The 18,778-nt window shown below is 42.3% G+C and overlaps 1 protein-coding gene across 1 annotated transcript; it reads left to right on the forward strand.

The window, feature by feature from the left end:
- The first annotated feature begins 394 nt into the window (after positions 1 to 394).
- On the forward strand, positions 395 to 12,900 carry qsox2 (quiescin Q6 sulfhydryl oxidase 2). The gene is made up of 12 exons (XM_070833839.1): positions 395 to 742; positions 4,964 to 5,064; positions 5,184 to 5,232; positions 5,400 to 5,505; positions 6,489 to 6,579; positions 6,693 to 6,838; positions 8,492 to 8,647; positions 8,759 to 8,888; positions 9,320 to 9,442; positions 9,526 to 9,676; positions 9,909 to 10,097; positions 11,326 to 12,900. The coding sequence occupies exons 1-12, from the start codon at positions 466 to 468 to the stop codon at positions 11,901 to 11,903; spliced, it is 2,097 nt and encodes a 698-aa protein (XP_070689940.1). The 5' UTR covers positions 395 to 465; the 3' UTR covers positions 11,904 to 12,900.
- The last annotated feature ends 5,878 nt before the right edge of the window (positions 12,901 to 18,778 follow it).

Here is an 18,778-nt window from a genome sequence, read left to right on the forward strand (position 1 = left end):
TTCACTAAGTTAACAGTAAAGCCAGTTTTACCAGGAAATAAAACATTCGAGTTACTTTGAATGCAGCGCGTTATTTCGTCATGTCCATGCGTCAGTCTCGGGTTGAGATGAGATCGTCTATTTATTATGATTCACACACTGCACAGAAAAAACACAAACCTTCCCTTAGCAGTGACACACACCTTAGCAACTCCTCCCAATCAGATACAGCTATGATCCTAATCAATAATGTTTCAATTGGCTGTTTATGTCTTACAAAGTGTTAAGGATAAAGTTTTTGATTTTAAAAATGTATTTACTCTCTTTTTAAACTGATGTGTTCAGCCTCTTCTGGTTCTCGCTCAGAGTGAGATGTCTGTCTGCCTCTTGCTCTCTGCTGTAAACACACGTAGCTCTTAGCGGAGCAGCTGCTCTCATGTCTCCCCGGGTCCCTCTTCTTGTTTTCGGCACAAACTCTCCAGCTCTATGACCAGCTGCTCTCGGCGCGTCTCTCCCCGGACGGCAGGGATGCTCCAGTTCTGGTTCACAGCGGCGGTCGCCCTGTGGCTGGTCCCCGGGTGCGTGGGAACCGCAGCCCGCTTGTACACCGAGGAGGATCCGCTGGTGATCCTGAGCAGCAGCAGCCTTAAGCCCACCGTGAGTAACTCGTCCTCGGCCTGGCTGGTCCAGTTCTTCTCCTCCTGGTGTGGACACTGCATCCAGTACTCCAGCACATGGAAGGCCCTGGCCCAGGACGTCAAAGGTACCACAGTAAACACATCCGTCCACCACAGTCCGTGTCACTCTCCTTTGTAGAAAGCAGCACCAGACTCCATTCAAAATACAGCCATCTAGTTTATTCCAGCCTTATCGGTAAAAAGACGACCGTCTTAACATATCACTCGATTTGTTTTCTGATTATATCACATCTCCTCTTTAACTCGGCATTAATATAACAAAAAAACAACAATTTATTACAGAGAAGTCTCAACCGCACGTCGCGTGGCTCACACGGTTGCTGCCATTAATGAGTTGTGTAAAGCATCTGAAAAGTAGCAGATTTTTGAATGAGGTTCTGAACGATGGAGCCATTCCGTGGGCACTGTGATTTAAACTACGTAACAGTGCCTTATTGTAGAGATGGCTCACCTAAAATCCATTTGAATAAACACTTGATATTGCAGTATTACTAATTAATCACCTTTTTGGCTAAAAATAGCTATATGCTCAAAGTTATTAACAAACAACTCACAACTCACGACTCAAACTGTTGGAACTAAAGAAACATTTTAGGTTGATATGATCCAACATCATCACTCCGAGCAGCTCAGATTAGCGCTAATTAGCTTTGTTAAGCTAACAGGTAGTTGTGCTAGCTCAGAGATGAGCTCATGTTTCCAGGCAACAGACAGATGACACTTCGGGTCTCCGAGCAACAAAGAGCTGTTCCAGGAAGTAAAACCTGAACCACGAGTGGCCACAATAGCTCATCGTCAGATAAAAGGTTTGATGGGGACACTGTGGACGTGTATCAGCTGTTAGGTTAGTTAGCTAACAGGAGAATCAGGCAAAGAGCTTGAATCAAAATCGATTTTTCATCTCAGTTTGTATTGATTTCAGTCACAGTTTGAACCAGATCTGCTGTGCTGCTCCAATAATGATGAGCCTCAACTTATTTGAAACAATTTGGGAACGATATCAACAAAAACTAATGCTGGTTAAGGTTTGTTGGGGTTTATTTGGCAGGTTAAAGACATAAAAGCAGTTTAAGTGTCAGCTGATTTTGAAAGATTTGAAGTGAAAAGGTCAGACGTGTGATCACTGGAAGCTTGTGTAGTATTAACTTCACTTTGAAGTCCTGTTGCCAGGTGAGATGTCAGTTATTGAGATGATTTAGAAGAAGTTTTAGAAGAAAGGAAATGACTATAACAGGAAGTTTAACCACTTTGTGCAAGAGGTCACACAGTTATCAGATCTTTCAGCACAGCAAAATGTGAAAAAGACACTTAGATTAATGCAACTGATGATTGATTGATTGATTAATACACACATAAGCAAAAGTGATACATCCGCACTAACTGAACACAAAATGCACACTAATAAATAATAAGGTTGTGACCCATGTCTTAAATAAACAACAAAGTTTACTTATATATATTTATACATGTACACATTCATATGAGCCCATAATGATTCTGCACTTCAAGAAAAATACAATTATTATGAATCGTGTTTGTTTTCTTCATTCATCTTCATTCATCTGCATAAAATGTGAGAAAACTGTCAGAAACAACCAAGAAGCTCTGAAGAAATAATAAAAACTTTATTCATGTCAGCGCTCATACAAAAGAGAAACACGTTAATGACTAAGATTTTCTCTACTATTAGCTGATCAACAAGTGTTTTGATCATCAGTTAATAGCTAATATCATTTTTTAAAGCAACAATGTGAATCATTAGATGGTTTTAGTTTGTCAGACATGAGGGTTTTCTGTTTTTCTCTGTTTAACTGAATGATTCACTTCAAGGTAACTTTTCTCTGACAAAGTCATCAAAATTTAATCTGAAACAAGATAAAGTTGGGACTACGCTGAATACAGCTGACGTAGTTTTTAAAAACCTTGAGTTTTGTTCCTTGAAAACTTTACACCATTTGTTTGTATTTCCAACACACACACACACACACACTCACTCATAGAACAACCTGTGGGAATCAGTCTGATGTCCTCAGACTCCATCTGCCTACATCTCTCTGGGGAATAATTCAACTGGGGACCAGCTGCCACTTTAACACTCACACACACACACACACTCACACTCACACACACACACACACTCACACACACTCTCTCTTTATGTGGACCTGCTGTCGGGGTGAAAGGTCAACTGAGAGGCAAAGACTGTTGCACCCCCGAACCCTGAGAGACGGCAAGCTGGGAGACAAAACACACACACACACACACACACACACACACACACACACATGACTAGGCTCTGATTGGCTAATTATGACGTGTTAATTTCTTTATCAGTACATTATCCTGCTTCATGACGGGTCCGTCATCATCTTCTGGGGGTTTATTTTGCAGTAGCGACCAGCTCGCTGTAAATTATCCCGTATTACTTAAACTAGGCAGCAGTGTGTCATTAAAATGAGCTCCACAGTTATTAATGCTCAAATAATCAGAATCTAATACTTTAATATACGTTCATCTGTAACGGTCCTTACTGCTTAAAGAGTACTTTTGGTGTTTAAGTATATTTTGATGTAAAAATGTTTTTTGAACGTTTACTAGTAACAGAGTAGTTTTACACATCTGAGTTTGTCTTCCATCACTGTTGGTTTGTGCTGAGACTGTTTGGATGCAGGTCGTGTTATACAGATTTAGACCAGAGAGGGTGGACTAAATAACAGGAACAGATTCAGACCAGGTGATTAGTTTCCTGTTAGCGTTCCTCTTCTTCTTCTGCTGTAATACAACAGAGACGCTCCTCTGTCGTAACACCTGTTTATTTCAGCTCATTTCACACTCAGTAGTTCGATCTGAGCCGCAGCTGAACCTCCTCGTCGTGACTTAACCCTGGAGAACCCAAGAACCCTTTTCTTCTTTGGAAAATTATGAACTATGCATTAATAAGTTCACTGAACACCAACATATCCACTTTTTCAATTTTAACCCTTTATTCCCTAATTTAGGATTAGGGCCAAATTTGACCCATTGGGCTTTAGGCGTATCATTTCAAAGAATCACAATAACAAACACTGTCAATGCAAACTATTTTAAACTTAGGAAAATAATCAGTTAACCACACAGCTACATTTAACAATGTTTTTTTGCTTTATTTGTTGCATGTTAGAACTGGATTTCAAATGTACAAACACACTTTGGCCAATGGAAACAAGAACACAAGGCCAAAAAACTAACAGCATGGGTCTTTGCTTATCAAAAAATCTGTTCTGCTAGAGAGAGGAACTCACACTAGACATTGTGGTAGTCTTTGAAACAATTTCTTTTTTTGTTGATGCAGAGAGGAACTGCACATTTTTCACAGTGTATTTCAGTTTTGAGGTCCTTGCACACAGCACATCGACGGCAATTTACTTATTATATATATTTATATATAAAATCAGTAATAAGTTATTATATTATTATAGTTATTATAAGTATTAGTCTCTGGCCCTGTACTACCGAGGTAACTTAGTAAAATATATTATGCAAATGAATTTATTTCAAGGCTTTAGCCAAATACAGGACTGTCACCATTCTCCATCTACAAAGTCACTCAAAGAACCAGAGGGTCATTTTTGGCCCATCGTTTTTTGAACTAGCTCAGAGTTGCTAATTTATCCAAAAAGAATATAAAACATACTTCTAGGCATTCTGCAAGCTAATACTAAATAGATTAACAAAAAATACACAATTTTACCAACCACTGGTTTGCTGAGAAGACGATTTTGTTTGGGTAGGTTTCCAGCTCAACGAAACAGCATGTGGTCAGTCATCTTGTCACTACCACTCTGGCTCATGTCAGTTCAATATTCATCCACTAAGTGTCTCTATGCAGGGGTCAGAAGTGGCACTCTGGGTTTTTGAAGTTAAATTTGACAATTTTTTTTATGTTTGTTCATTTTGGGTAGCAGCAATTAACAGCAGCCAAATTTGACCCCGTGGGTTCTCCAGGGTTAATGAAGTGAGCTGCCGTCACATGATTGGCTGATTAATCTTTTGTGTTAATGAGCAGGTGCACAGGTGTCCCTAATAAAGTGACCACTGAGTAGACGGAGACAGATTTACTTCCTGTTGCAGTGAAAAACATTCAGTAAAATAAAGAACGTTTTAACATTTTTATTTTTAAGAACCCGGAAAAGTTTTTCCTCGAATTCTTTCACACTAATAAAGAAGAACGAATTTAAATAAATATTAAATAAACTTTCTCTCTCTCTCCCTGCCTGTCTCTCTCTCCCTGCCTGTCTGTCTCTCAGACTGGCAGCAGGCCATCAGTGTGGCGGTGTTGGACTGCGCTCAGGAGGAGAACTTTGACGTCTGTAAGGAGTACAGCATCAAGTTCTACCCAACATTCAAAGTATGTGACAGCACCAAGTACTAGGACCACAGCAGTACTAGTACTGTTTACTGAGTCTGACTGTGTGTACTAATACTCCATAACATGTGTAATACCATCAATCATCTCTTTGTCTGCAGTATTTTCGGGCCCACAGTCCAGCGACAGAGAGAGGGACGACCTACAGAGGTGAGACCCACCTCCTGTCTCACACTACCTGTCTTCCTGTCTCACACGTCCTGTTTCACAGTTCCTGTCTGTCTTCCTTCTGTCTGTAACTGTCTGCAACTGTTTGTCTGTAATTGTCCGTCTGTCTGTAACTGTCTCTCTGTAACTGTCTGTCTGTCTGTCTCCAGGTGCAGACAGAGAAATCCAGTCAGTGAGACAGTTGATGGTGAACATCCTGCAGAACCACACTAAGCTGGACTGGCCTGATCACTGTCCTCCACTGGAACCATACAGGTACAGAACCAGACTAAACCAGACTAAACCAGACTAAACCAGACTAAACCAGACTAAACCGACTAAACCAGACTAAACCAGACTAAACCAGACTAAACCGACTAAACCAGACTAAACCAGACTAAACCGACTAAACCAGACTAAACCGACTAAACCAGACTAAACCGACTAAACCGACTAAACCAGACTAAACCGACTAAACCAGACTAAACCGACTAAACCAGACTAAACCAGACTAAACCGACTAAACCGACTAAACCAGACTAAACCGACTAAACCAGACTAAACCAGACTAAACCGACTAAACCGACTAAACCAGACTAAACCAGACTAAACCGACTAAACCAGACTAAACCGACTAAACCAGACTAAACCAGACTAAACCGACTAAACCAGACTAAACCAGACTAAACCGACTAAACAGACTAAACCAGACTAAACCAGACTAAACCGACTAAACCAGACTAAACCAGACTAAACCAGACTAAACCAGACTAAACAGACTAAACCAGACTAAACCAGACTAAACCGACTAAACCAGACTAAACCGACTAAACCGACTAAACCGACTAAACCAGACTAAACCGACTAAACCAGACTAAACCAGACTAAACCAGACTAAACCGACTAAACAGACTAAACCAGACTAAACCAGACTAAACCAGACTAAACCAGACTGACATAAACTTGAGAGTGTCGTCTTTTCAGGAAGAGCTCCAGTATGAACGGGGAGAATCATCACACACACTCCAGCGTCAGAAAAAGACACTTCAAACGTCCTGACAGATGATTTTTTAACAGAAACACAAAATTATTAAAACATTAACAACTATTTTGATAATTGGTAATGACTCATTTTTAGAGCAAACAGTAACTGAGAAAATATTAGTATATTGTCAGATCAGTTATATATAACATGTACTGACAGAGAATCATCAGCTCTGAGTAACTGTCTGTCTGTCTGTCTGTCTGTCTGTCTGTAGCTCAGTGGAGCTGCTCCCTCTGTTAGGTCAAAGGTCAGACCACTACACTGCCATCATCGTAGAGGAACCAGACTCCTACGTGGGACGAGAGGTAGGACGATAATAAAGGATGATTCAGTCCAACATGAACCTGAGAGCAGACTCTCTAACTGACCGTCTGTCTGTCTGTCTGTCTGTCTGTCTGTCTGTCTGTCTGTCTGTCAGGTGATCCTGGACCTGCTGCAGTACTCAGGTGTGGAGGTAAAGAGAGCTCTGAGCTCTGATCTCCCCCTGCTGGACGCTCTGAAGATCTCTACCTTCCCCTCCATCTACCTGCTGCACCCAAATGCAACACATGCACACCTGCATGTGTGAGTGAACACACACACACACACACACACACACACACACACACACACACACACACACACACACACACACACACACACACAGGTGTTAAAGTAGTTCTATACTTGTGAGGACCTTTTTTTGATGTAACCCAGGTGTTTTAGAGAGAAGATACTGTATGAGGTGAAAGGAACAGGTGCAGGCAGCTTGTAGTGCAGTTTGTCAGCAGGTGGAGCCGATTGAGGTACATTAAGATAAGATTAGATAAACTTTTATTCATCCCACATTGGGGAAAGAACAACAGTGCAAAGATAAGTTAAACAACAGGTGCCTATATAAGTAGAATATAATATAATTAGAATAAAAAAGCTGTGCAGTATATACAAATATAACAAAGAGATTGCACTGTAGTAGAATGGATGAAGTGATGAATTATTGCACCAGTCAGAAAAACAGTGTTGCACAGACTTGAATGAGGATATGATATTGTACATGAGTCCAGTTGAAAAAACACCTCAGATCTTAACACATAGACACGATACACACAGTTTTGGATTCAGTGTGACTCACACTATCCGAGGATATCATTACCTATTATCCATTCACTGTCTGTCAAGAACAAACATTTAGAAATTAATAGAAAAAAGAACAAGTTTATATCTGCTGAACCTGCCTGAGAATTATCATGTTTTGAAGTTCTCTTCAGTGTCAAAGTAATCCAGTGATAGCTGTCTGTACATCTGTGGGTACACTGCTAATAGCAACTGCTAATAGCTAATTCGGCACACTTTATTGGATTATGTAACCAAATACAGACCAACTGTATTTATTTACTAACTGATTCCATGGCTACGTTATAATATACATAGAGTTTGCATCCTCCAAAGCATCATGGGAGCTGCTGTTCCAAACCTTAGAGCATAGATTATCCCCCAAAGAAAAGTAAGATAAAGAATAAAGACATACAAAGATAGATTCTGTATGAGGGCGTCCCAATATAACAATTTACCCCCTAACCCAGAATCATAACTAGGTTCTAGTTCAAAGCAGTTTTTACTGTTTGTAGCTGTAGTTAAGAAAAAGTAGAATATTTGTTTACAACTTCAAGAAATTTTAGCTCAATTTTGAGAACCCCAACTAAGTTTTAAGTTAGATCAGTGTAGTTTGCAAGCTATATCTTAAATTTTAAATTAAATCACTATATATAATATAGAATTAAACCCTCAAATGTGATGTCCACCTGAAACATTAAACCAAATCTGAAACCTTAATGTTTTGATCCAAAAACCAGACAAAATGTCCTCAGTTTCCAGGTTTAAAACTCTTGGTCCTCACAAAGATAGATGTACAAGAAGAGCACACACACACACACACACACACACACACACACACACGCAAACATGGTTTAATTTTATTAGGGTGAGTTTTTTATATTCAGCCTTTATTTAACCAGCAAATCTCACAAATTTCAAACAGATTTCACCAAAATAGATCAATAGACCAACAGCAGCATAGGTCAGTTAACATGAGTCACATAAAGAAGCATTTTAATTGTGTAAATAAAGAATTAAGTTTTGAACAGTCTGCACCAACTAGGTTCATCTCTCCTCCCCCTCTTCTCCTCCCCCTCTTCTCCTCCCCCTCTTCTTCTTCTTCTTCTTCTTCTTCTTCTTCAGTCAGAAGCGGCTGCGTTTCTTCTTCTCCTCCTTGTTGAGGACGTTACCAGGAGTTCAGCGCAGGTTCAAGCCGATCAGCAGCAGCACTTCCAGTGGAGGTCAGATGGTGGCGCTGCCAGACAAGCAGAGCACCGAGCCCTGGAGAGACTTTGACAGGTCAGACACTCGGTCAGACCGGCTTGGCTTGGCTTGGCTCGGCTCGGCTCGGCTCGGCTCAGTGTGTGGCGTCAGTGGATCGTCAGTTAATCTGTTTCTGTGTGTCTGCAGGTCGAAGGTGTACACAGCTGATCTGGAGTCAGCCCTCCACTACCTGCTGAGAGTCGAGCTGGCTACCCATAATACCCTGGAGGGGGAGGAGCTGAAGATCTTTAAGGACTTTGTCACTTTGGTCGCTAAGGTTAGAAGGGAGATTTAAAGGGCAGCTCCACCAGTTTTACACATAATGGGATCTTTCTCTGTTCTTATGAAGCGTTTTCAGTCAAACTGCAGACAAGTTCAGTCCAAACGACCCAAAGAGGTCTAAAAAATCTACATAAACATGTTTGTAAAATATCCCTAAAAAGTTAAATATGTTAAATATCCAAAATGTATGATTGACATGAATGACAACACTTATTTTGTCAAAAAAATCAAAGCAGGAGCTGTTGTTCAATCATCAAACTCATCAGAAGAAAAATTTCGCTTAAAACAAATCTGAAACACATGATGCTGTAACCGTGGAAACATCAGAGAGTGCCGAGCTAAGATAAGAGAGAAGCGAGGAGGCAGCTCACTACAAGTTACCCCTTCTGTCCCTCCTTGTTTCTGTCTGTCCGTCTACCTGTGCAGTTGTATCCAGATGGAGGTTCGGTGGTGAAGCTGATGGAGACTCTCTCTGATTGGCTGCTCAGTTTGCCGCTGCAGCGAATTCCCTACCAGGCTGTCCTGGACCTGGTGGACAACAAGATGAGGGTGAGACACGCACACACATACACACACACACACTGAACACACACATACACAGAGCAGCAGCTGACTTCCTGTTTCCTGTTCAGATCTCAGGTGTGTTCCTGGGGGCGGAGCTTCGCTGGGTTGGTTGCCAGGGCAGCAGAGCGGGGCTTCGAGGTTACCCATGTGCCCTCTGGACTCTGTTCCACGTCCTGACCGTCCAACACGACGCCATGCCCAACGCACTAGAGAACACAGGTACACCCACACAACATCAACAACATCTCAGCATGCAAAACGTTGTTTAAATGAGCACGAACGTCGAGCTCCTCAGTCTGGATGTGAAAATGTTGCTGTAACTCTCACTGGACTTCACAGATAAGACTTCATTTTCTCAAACTGCACCTGAAACGAAACGCCTACGAGCACGGCTGTTTTCTGTCTGAACGCCCACTGAAACCATCTATCCTGTGTTGTGTGTCTCATGCAGGTCTGGAGGGCGAGGCGGCTCCGGTGCTGCAGGTGATGCGTCGGTACATCAGGACGTTCTTCGGCTGCGAGCAGTGTGGTCGACACTTTGAACAGGCAGCAGCCGCCAGCATGGAGAAAGTCCAGAACAGAGAGGAACAGATCCTCTGGCTGTGGAACCAACACAACAGGGTCAACTACAGACTGGCTGGTACAAACACACACACACACACACACATAAACATTTGTCTATTATGATAGAAATACTTCAAAGTGCGTTGCGGTCTTTTAGGAAGGATCTGCTGGTATAGTTGACGAAACATACGAGCTCACAGACACAGTTAATACGTTCAAAGCACATAAACAGCGTGAAATTTGTTTGATTGTAATAAAAAAAATCCGTGTGGATTGATTCATTTCATAAAATAGAAGTGTTTCTATGAGACACGTGACTGACGAGTGACATAAACGCTTCCTGTGGGGATTAGCCAGACTCAGCAAACCAAACAGCAACAGACAGGCAGGTAGAAATAACCAATGCCATCACACACATCATTGGCAGCATGAAGAACCCCTGTGTGCACCCTGATGACAGAGGCTCCACCTCTTGGGGGATACATATGGGGGACATATTAACACTAAGTTACAGAACAACAGAGTAGAACATAATTATCACAAAACATGAATGCAAAAACAGGAAGCATCTTTTAATGGTATCACACAATTTCACCAAAATAAATCTCTGAGAGGAATCAGGCATCATAAATGAGAGATCTCTCCATATCTGTATAGACAAGATCACATTAATCCTGTTTTCCTCTCTTCACTGGTGTTCAGTGTTAGAATTGATTGTCAGATTTTACTGATCATTTTAAGGCACTGCATGGCTCAGCCCCCAGCTACATTGTTGAATTACTAAGATCCTCAGGCTGCTCTCCTCACCTGCCCGAGGATCTGAGGCTTGCAGAATCTGTGACATCTTTTAAATCTCTTCTCAAACTCATCTTTTTAAAAAGCCTTTTATTAATGCTGCCCCCCAAACATGTGTTTCGGGTTTTATTGCTACTGATACTGTTCTTATCTCTATTATAGTATATTTTATTCTCTAATTGTGTTTTATCGTAAGGGTCTGATTTGATTTTGTCTGTCCACATAAACAGGAACTACTAATAGCTAACTTATAATAATACTTTTAATGGAGCCAATTTAACAACATGCAAACAAATATAGGCTAAAAAATAACAGGGAGCAAATTGGGAGCAACACACTGACTGCACAGTGACATTATACTTCCTGTTTACATGCCCCAAAGCGTTATGGGAACTGTAGTTACAAGCATGATTATCCCCAAACAGAAGTAAGACTGAATAATAGAATGTATCATCAGCTTGATTCTTATATTTATCCCTCTCCTCCTCCTCCTCCTCCTCCTCCTCCAGGCTCTCTGAGTGATGACCCCCTCTTCCCTAAAGCTCCATGGCCGAGCCCCTCCCTCTGCTCCTCCTGCCACGAGGAGAAAAATGGCGTCCACGTCTGGAATCACCAAAATGTCCTCCTCTTCCTCCGACAACACTACGGAGCCTCCAACCTGTCCCCCAAATACTCCCTGACTCCCCCACGACTCCCTGCTCCCCCTTCTGACCCTGAACCTGTACAGACCAGCCGCCCTCAAGAGGAGCACAGAGGAGGAGGAGGAGGAGGAGGAGGAGAGAGGAAGGAGCCGGAGAAGAAGGCTGAGGAGCAGCCGAAGTCTCGACCCGGACATCAGACTCTGAGGGGGGAGGACAGGGTGGAGACTCGAGGCCTGGGGGCAGAAGGTGGTGGAAGAAGAGGAGGACAAGAAGGAGGAACAGCAGGAGGAGGTGTCTGGATTCTGGGTCTGGGCTTTAACAGCGTGGACATGAGTCTGTGTGTGGTCCTGTACGTCTGCTCCTGCCTCTTCCTCATGCTCCTCTTCTTCTTCTTCAAAGTCCGATCCAGGAGGTGGAAACTCCGATACTCTCGCCTCCACGTCTGACCAGGACCAGACCAGACCAGTTTGCACAGGACCAGAACCTTTATTTTGTGTACCATCCAGAGTTTGACGAGCCGCATTTTGAATTTTAGTGGTTTAGATGTGGAACCTGGTCTGGATTTCTTTTATTCAAAGAACCCGTTCCAAACCTGTGCCAGACTCTCAGGTCTGGTTTTATTTATTTCTTCCTTTAAAATTCAGACTGGACCGAACCTGCCGGCCTGGATTTAAACCTCCCAGAACTCCACAGGAGGGACGTGGACACGATGAGAGACACTGGGACTGAACTGGACCGGGCTGCTTCTGCTGGGTTCACTTTGTGCCAAATGTATCACCTGACGACAGACGGCACACCTGTCCTCTCAGGCCCCGCCTCCGTCTACACAAACACTGTGTGTGTGTGTGTGTGTGTGCGTGTGTGTGTGCATTTCTCTTGATTGTGAAACATGGACCCGTCCAGGTTTGTTTTAAATGGTTGGAAAGGTTTGTGTTTTTGGTGGGTTTGGCGCCCCCCTGGGGTGACTGCAGACACAAGCTGTAACTGAGTCTGATGAGTAGAAAAGCTGCTAGAACATATAAAACTTTAGATTTGTACACATATGTTCATGATTTGGAGAATTCGATACGAGAAACTTACCAGAACACTGAAAAAACATTTGGTTTGAAAGTGTAATACATCTGTGTGAGCTCTGTCATTTTCTAAAATGAGCATCAGAAACTAAATCCAATTCTGGATATTTGTCTTTTAACATGAACAAATTAACTTGTTCGATAACAAGCCCTTAAATTTGGTTGTTGATCAAATATGTGAGCGGGATGTACAGAGTGGAACATTTTACAGTGTAAAAATAAAGTTGTCAAAGCCATTAATTGTATGTTTAAATGAGTAAACTCCACTGGACATTAAAGGTGCAGTGTGTCGGATTTAAGGGGATCTATTATTAGGAGAAATGGAATACAACTAATTATATTTTAAGTAGTTTATAATCACCTGAAACCAAGACTTTGTTTTTACGAGCCCTTTAAACCCTCATGGGGAGCAGGTCCTCTTTCATGGAGTCTGCCATGTTTCTACAGGAGCACAGAACAGACAAACAAGGGCTTTCTGTGCTGGCAGCTTGAATTTGGTGACACAAATGGCACAAAGTTGGAAGACAATGAAAGAGAGAGAGGGGAGGGAAACCATTTTGTGTTGTGACAAATTATTATGTAGCGCAAGAAAGTGTGACTCATTGTCCTACACAGTTGGGAAAGGTGCCTCTAAATCCTAAAACACTGGTCCTTTAAATGAGTGTCAGTGGAGACTAGGAACACAAATACAACTAAATGTTACTAAAGTTAAGTGAAGGGAGGAAAAATACTTAAATATCTTCAATTCCTATAATGAAAGTAGGGTTTGATGGGCGAGTCAGTATGACTGATTATTCCTTATGTATCTACTTATTCATCAACTGTGGATTTTAATGTGAGCTCCAAAGTTAGACACACTGATTCAAAACCATTTCAGGCCTTGAATTTAAGCATCACACCGTGTCCTAACAGCGACAACATCAGCTTGTCTGCCTTGTTTTCTACTCGACTGTCACGCAGTGCGCAGTTTTGAGCTGAATTTTTACTTCTGTTGCTTTGAAAAGTGCCGTTATGGACGAGGAGGAGCTGACGCGTGACGTTGAAATGAGGAGTTATCTGAACGATGGCTCCTCCTTTCACCACTAAAGCCTGCATTAGGAGGCAGCTGGCTGGAGGGAGGTGACAGAGAGCCGACATCCATCATAACAGCCTACTGCTGTTGGTAAAGAAAGGTCTAAATGTGACAATATAAAAAGTGTGTTTTAAAAAGTACAAATGTGGGAAGAGAGGAAGTACTCACCCGTTTTTTTACTGGAGTGATCTCGAGTGCACCGCCGGATGCTGTGTGCTTTGTTTACATGGTGACATAAACAGAAGTGCATATTTGACAGAGGGCGTCTGATGTTAGGCGGTGTGATGCGACTGTAGGACGCTTGTTTGTTGCGATAACATGATGCTCTGTCTTCATTTATTCAGCATCTCCAACTGTGGATTTTAATATGAGCTCCAAACTAAACCGTAAGCTGATTCCAAACCATTTCAGGCCTTGAATTGAAACATTAAACAACATTGTTTCAAACCTTTCAAGGTTTTTTTTTCCAGGACTTTCAGACTCAGTTGACGTTTGTGTGGTTGCTTAGTATTGAAGTAAGTATTGAAGGGATATTTTTTAAAAACATGAATCATCATGATGAACACGGTGGAGCGACTCAGTGATGTCATCATGTACCAGCTGACGATGTGATGTCACCGTGACGTCACACTCAAAACAACAACAAGCACAGTTCGTTAAAATAGCCTCGATCAAACGGGACGAAAAACTGAAAATGTTATTTGACTTTTAGTAAACTTCTCAAACACGCCTGAATGTGATGGTGGTCATGTGACTGACGGGTGACAGGTTCACGTGTTCAAATCTGATTTTTCATCACGTGTCTGTTTTTGTTTGGAGGACAATTTTAACCAGAAGTAAATAATCCAAAACAATTTTTTTTTTTTTTGCACTGCTGAGTTAAATCAGAGCATGATTACATGATGAAATGGTTAAATGGTTACTGGAGAATTTAAAAAAAAAAAAAAAACAGTGAATTATTTTTTCTAGTTTGTGAATGATAATTGTATACAATAAAATATAAATTTACCATCTGGCACAATGTTAAAATTTTAAAAGGAAAGAAAGTAAAACACAAACGCTTGAAAATGCTCAAATTAAAAAATCTAAATTTTTTTTCTTAAATTTCACTTCCTTTTTTTTTTTACAGCAACCATTTATTTAAATATTTAATTTATTTTTTTTGTTTTCTTTTCCTTTTCCATATCTAATTATGGTCAAATTATTATTTTAAAATGCCTTATTTTTTATTTTATTTTATTATTTTAACATTAGATTTTTTTTTTCCTGGCTAAAATGATCCTCCGTATTCCTCTCATGAATGTTGTGTTTGGTGAACAGCTTGTATCTGTGACAACTGGTGTGTGTAGTGGTAAACTGATCGTTGTCAGGCCCTGGAGTGTTTAATCTCGTTTGTGCATTTTTGTGGTGGAGACATTTGTGATGTGAGTGACGAGTCAGGAGCTGCTGCTGTGGGTTCCCCTCGACAATCCTCCAGTTAAAAAAACCATTCAGTCTCTGCTCATAAAAAAACACCTGAAACCTGATGGACGGTTTTATCTGTTGGTGCCTGAACACACCGCCCCCCCCAAAAAAAAATTGTCAGTCGACTCACCAGCTCCTGTTAAATGGTTCTTTTAGTTTGTGTTTTTCTAATTAATCATTCTAATGAGATGTAAATAATTCATCTGAATAAATCATGTTGCTGCACTGACTCTCATGTTTACTTCAGGGTGAGTAACTCTGCCCTGAACCACTGAGCAAGGCAGCAGCTGGGCGTCAGACTGAAGCTGAAGAAAGCTTCTTCGCAAAGGTGCAGGTGACTTCAGGTGGGTTCAAACTTAATGTGATAAAAGGAAGAAGTTCAAAGGGTAGAAAGTTCTGGAAATCAGACTCCTGCGTCCCTGTCTTTTGATCTTTAGCCATGCTAGCAGGTTAGCTAGCTCTGCACTGGTCAGCCACAATGACAATGTTTACCCTGTTCACCATCTTAGTTTATTAAAATGTGCTGATTAGCAGTAAGCAAACTTTTAGTTTTCTCTTTTCAGCACTTCTACTATTTATTTTATTTGTTGGACCAAAGTTTTAATACATGAAACTAATGTGATGCACAGTTTATAGCTAATTTCCAACTTTTGTCCCTAGTTGGGCTTTTACATGTACAGTGTCATAAAATCACATCACACGGATGATTTGGATTTACAATAAGATGCTCTTTCTGAGGCCACAGTTTGTTTTAGCACTGGAAGCGTAGTAGGAATTTATAGGAAGCAGATGTCCTCAGTGTTTAGATTAGAGAGGGTAACACCTTTGAGACACTGACGTTAGCTAACAACTTAGATAACCGACCTTAAAGCTGAAACATACCAAAGTCACACTAACGTTACCTGTTTTGCTAATATCCTGTTAAAATGTTCTTTTAAGTGCTAATATAAATGACCGTGAATCGCTTTCAATTAATTTAATAGCGTCAAAGTTAAGTCTAACTTCTTAGCACACAGTTGTTATTGTGTGCTAAGCTAGCTAACGGATTAACTTCATATTTTAAATGTAGCTCCCAAATGCATAATATATTCTTTTCTGTTTGCTTCTATTATTTTATATATATTTATTTTATTATTTCCTTCGGGGTATCTCACATGGTCATCGTTGAAAACGTCACATTGACATGACACCCATCTGTGGCGTTGTTGCTAACTACAACAGAAAGAGTTCTGGCTGGCTGGGAAACAGATAGAAAGGCTGTAACGCTCTCATTTTATGTTTTTAGGCAAATTATTTTAACCCCAAAAAAATCATTACCACAGAACCCACATCTAGCATTTACAAGTAAAATAGGTTCATTAAGCTTTCCAGTTGGACTAGTTAATAATTTTCATGTCGTGGCTCATAGGCATGTTTGCTAAATGATAATATATTAATAATATTAATAATATATATATATTGATAATATATTAAAATCACGATGATTTAGTTTACAACCTAATACCTTTAAGAAAAATAATTTAATGGCTGCTGAACATAAACGACACCAAACTGCATGAATCCAGTGGAGTCAATGTTTACTAAGATCTGCTAAGCTAATTAGCTTTAACTCTCTCATCTAAACTTGGACCACATATGTAGCTACTGTGTTCTGCCTTCGTTCGGCTTCCCCAAATATTTATACTCAGGTCTGATCAGGGCGGCGGAGTGGAGATACCAAGAACATGAGATGGCAGGAGGAGCTGATGGAGGTCTGCAGACTGACTGCAGGTGGAACTGATGGAGGTCTGCAGACTGACTGCAGGGGGAGCTGATGGAGGTCTGCAGACTGACAGCAGGTGGAGCTGATGGAGGTCTGCAGACTGACTGCAGGAGGAGCTGATGGAGGTCTGCGGACTGACAGCAGGAGGAGCTGATGGAGGTCTGCAGACTGACTGCAGGAGGAGCTGATGGAGGTCTGCAGACTGACAGCAGGTGGAGCTGATGGAGGTCTGCAGGAAGAGCTGATGGAGGTCTGCGGACTGACGGCAGGAGGAGCTGATGGTGGTCTGCGGACTGACGGCAGGAGGAGCTGTTGGAGGTCTGCGGACTGACGGCAGATAGAGCTGATGGAGGTCTGCGGACTGACGGCAGGAGGAGCTGATGGAGGTCTGCGGACTGACGGCAGATAGAGCTGATGGAGGTCTGCGGACTGACGGCAGGAGGAGCTGTTGGAGGTCTGCGGACTGACGGCAGATAGAGCTGATGGAGGTCTGCAGACTGACGGCAGATAGAGCTGATGGAGGTCTGCAGACTGACAGCAGGTGGAGCTGATGGAGGTCTGCGGACTGACGGCAGATAGAGCTGATGGAGGTCTGCTGACTGACGGCAGATAGAGCTGATGGAGGTCTGCTGACTGACGGCAGATAGAGCTGATGGAGGTCTGCGGACTGACGGCAGGAGGAGCTGATGGAGGTCCACAGACTGACGGCAGGTGGAGCACCAACCATTCAGTCAATAAACTGTATAAAGAGATCAGAATCAGGACGTCCTGACCTCACATACAGAATCATCACACACACACACACACACACACACACACACTGTACACACACTCACACAGCAGCTACTGTATGAGTCCTTATTTAGCCTCAACACCCCTCCTTCTCCCTCCCTCACCCATCCAACATCCACCCACCCGTCTCTCTCTCTCTCTCTCTCTCTCTCTCTCTCTCTTTCTGTTTAATATTGGATGGATAACTTTAAATACAGACACCGAACCTGTCTGTCTCTCTGTTAGTCTGTCTCTAACTGTCTGTTTAGAGACAGAGAAACAAAACGACAGACAGACAGACAGACATTTAGATAGAGAGAGAGACAGGAATGCAGGCAGAGAGAGTCTGCCTGTGTTTCTCCGTCTGTCTCTATACAATAACTGTCTCACTGTCTGCTTGTCTCTCTAACTAACTACCCATGTGTGTCTCTCTGTCTCTCTCTCTTTCTCTGTCTGTCTGTCTCTCATGTTAGAAACTATTCTGAACTATATGTGACGATGGAAGCTGAGGCTGCAAAAAGCTGCTGCTGTTTCTCTCTCTCTCTGTGTGTGTGTGTGTGTGTGTGTGTGTGTGTGTGTGTGTGTGTGTGTGTCAGCCTGGCACACAGTCGCAGTATGCACGCTATGTACTCGGCATGCCAACTCAGCCTCGGCACTGCAATGCAGCGCTGTGCATTTGGCCAAGTCATGCCACACACACACACACACACGCACACACACACACACACTCACATCCTTGTGTGTGTGTGTGTGTGTGTGTGGCAGAGTACACATGTGTTTCTAGCGTGTGTTGTACATGTATAAGTATATTTTGTCCCTTTAATATTCAACCTTGCAGTGTGTTCTTCCCTATAGCAGATGAGTAGTGTAATGCATGCTCGCCCGCCCCTCTCTCTCCACACTCTCCCTCTATGTCTCTCTCCCTCTCTCTCTCTCTCTCGTCCTCTGCAGGGCAGTTAGCCGCATTAGCTCCCTTGCTGTCCTCAGATGACTCCTCCTCTTCCTCCCTCCTCCTCCTCCTCCTCCTCCTCCTCGGCTGTCTGCTGTGTCTCTACCTCCCCCTCCTCCCCCGTCCTCCCCTCTCCTCACCCCTCCCTCCCCCATCCCCCCCCCCTCCCCTCCTGTGACACACCAGACGATGCGTTGACTGAGCGGAGGAGAAGAAGAAAACCTCTCCCA

This window comes from Pempheris klunzingeri, chromosome 7 (assembly GCF_042242105.1).
Source record: "Pempheris klunzingeri isolate RE-2024b chromosome 7, fPemKlu1.hap1, whole genome shotgun sequence".
Classification (NCBI taxonomy): Eukaryota; Metazoa; Chordata; class Actinopteri; order Acropomatiformes; family Pempheridae; genus Pempheris; species Pempheris klunzingeri.

What these genes read in the sequence shown, in the direction of transcription:
- qsox2 (XM_070833839.1), top strand. Translation starts at nt 466, where the DNA reads ATGACCAGCTGCTCTCGGCGCGTCTCTCCCCGGACGGCAGGGATGCTC. An exon ending in ACACATGCACACCTGCATGT is followed by an intron (nt 6,839 to 8,491) that starts GTGAGTGAACAC and finishes CTTCTTCTTCAG; the next exon opens with TCAGAAGCGGCTGCGTTTCT. An exon ending in TGGTGGACAACAAGATGAGG is followed by an intron (nt 9,443 to 9,525) that starts GTGAGACACGCA and finishes TTTCCTGTTCAG; the next exon opens with ATCTCAGGTGTGTTCCTGGG.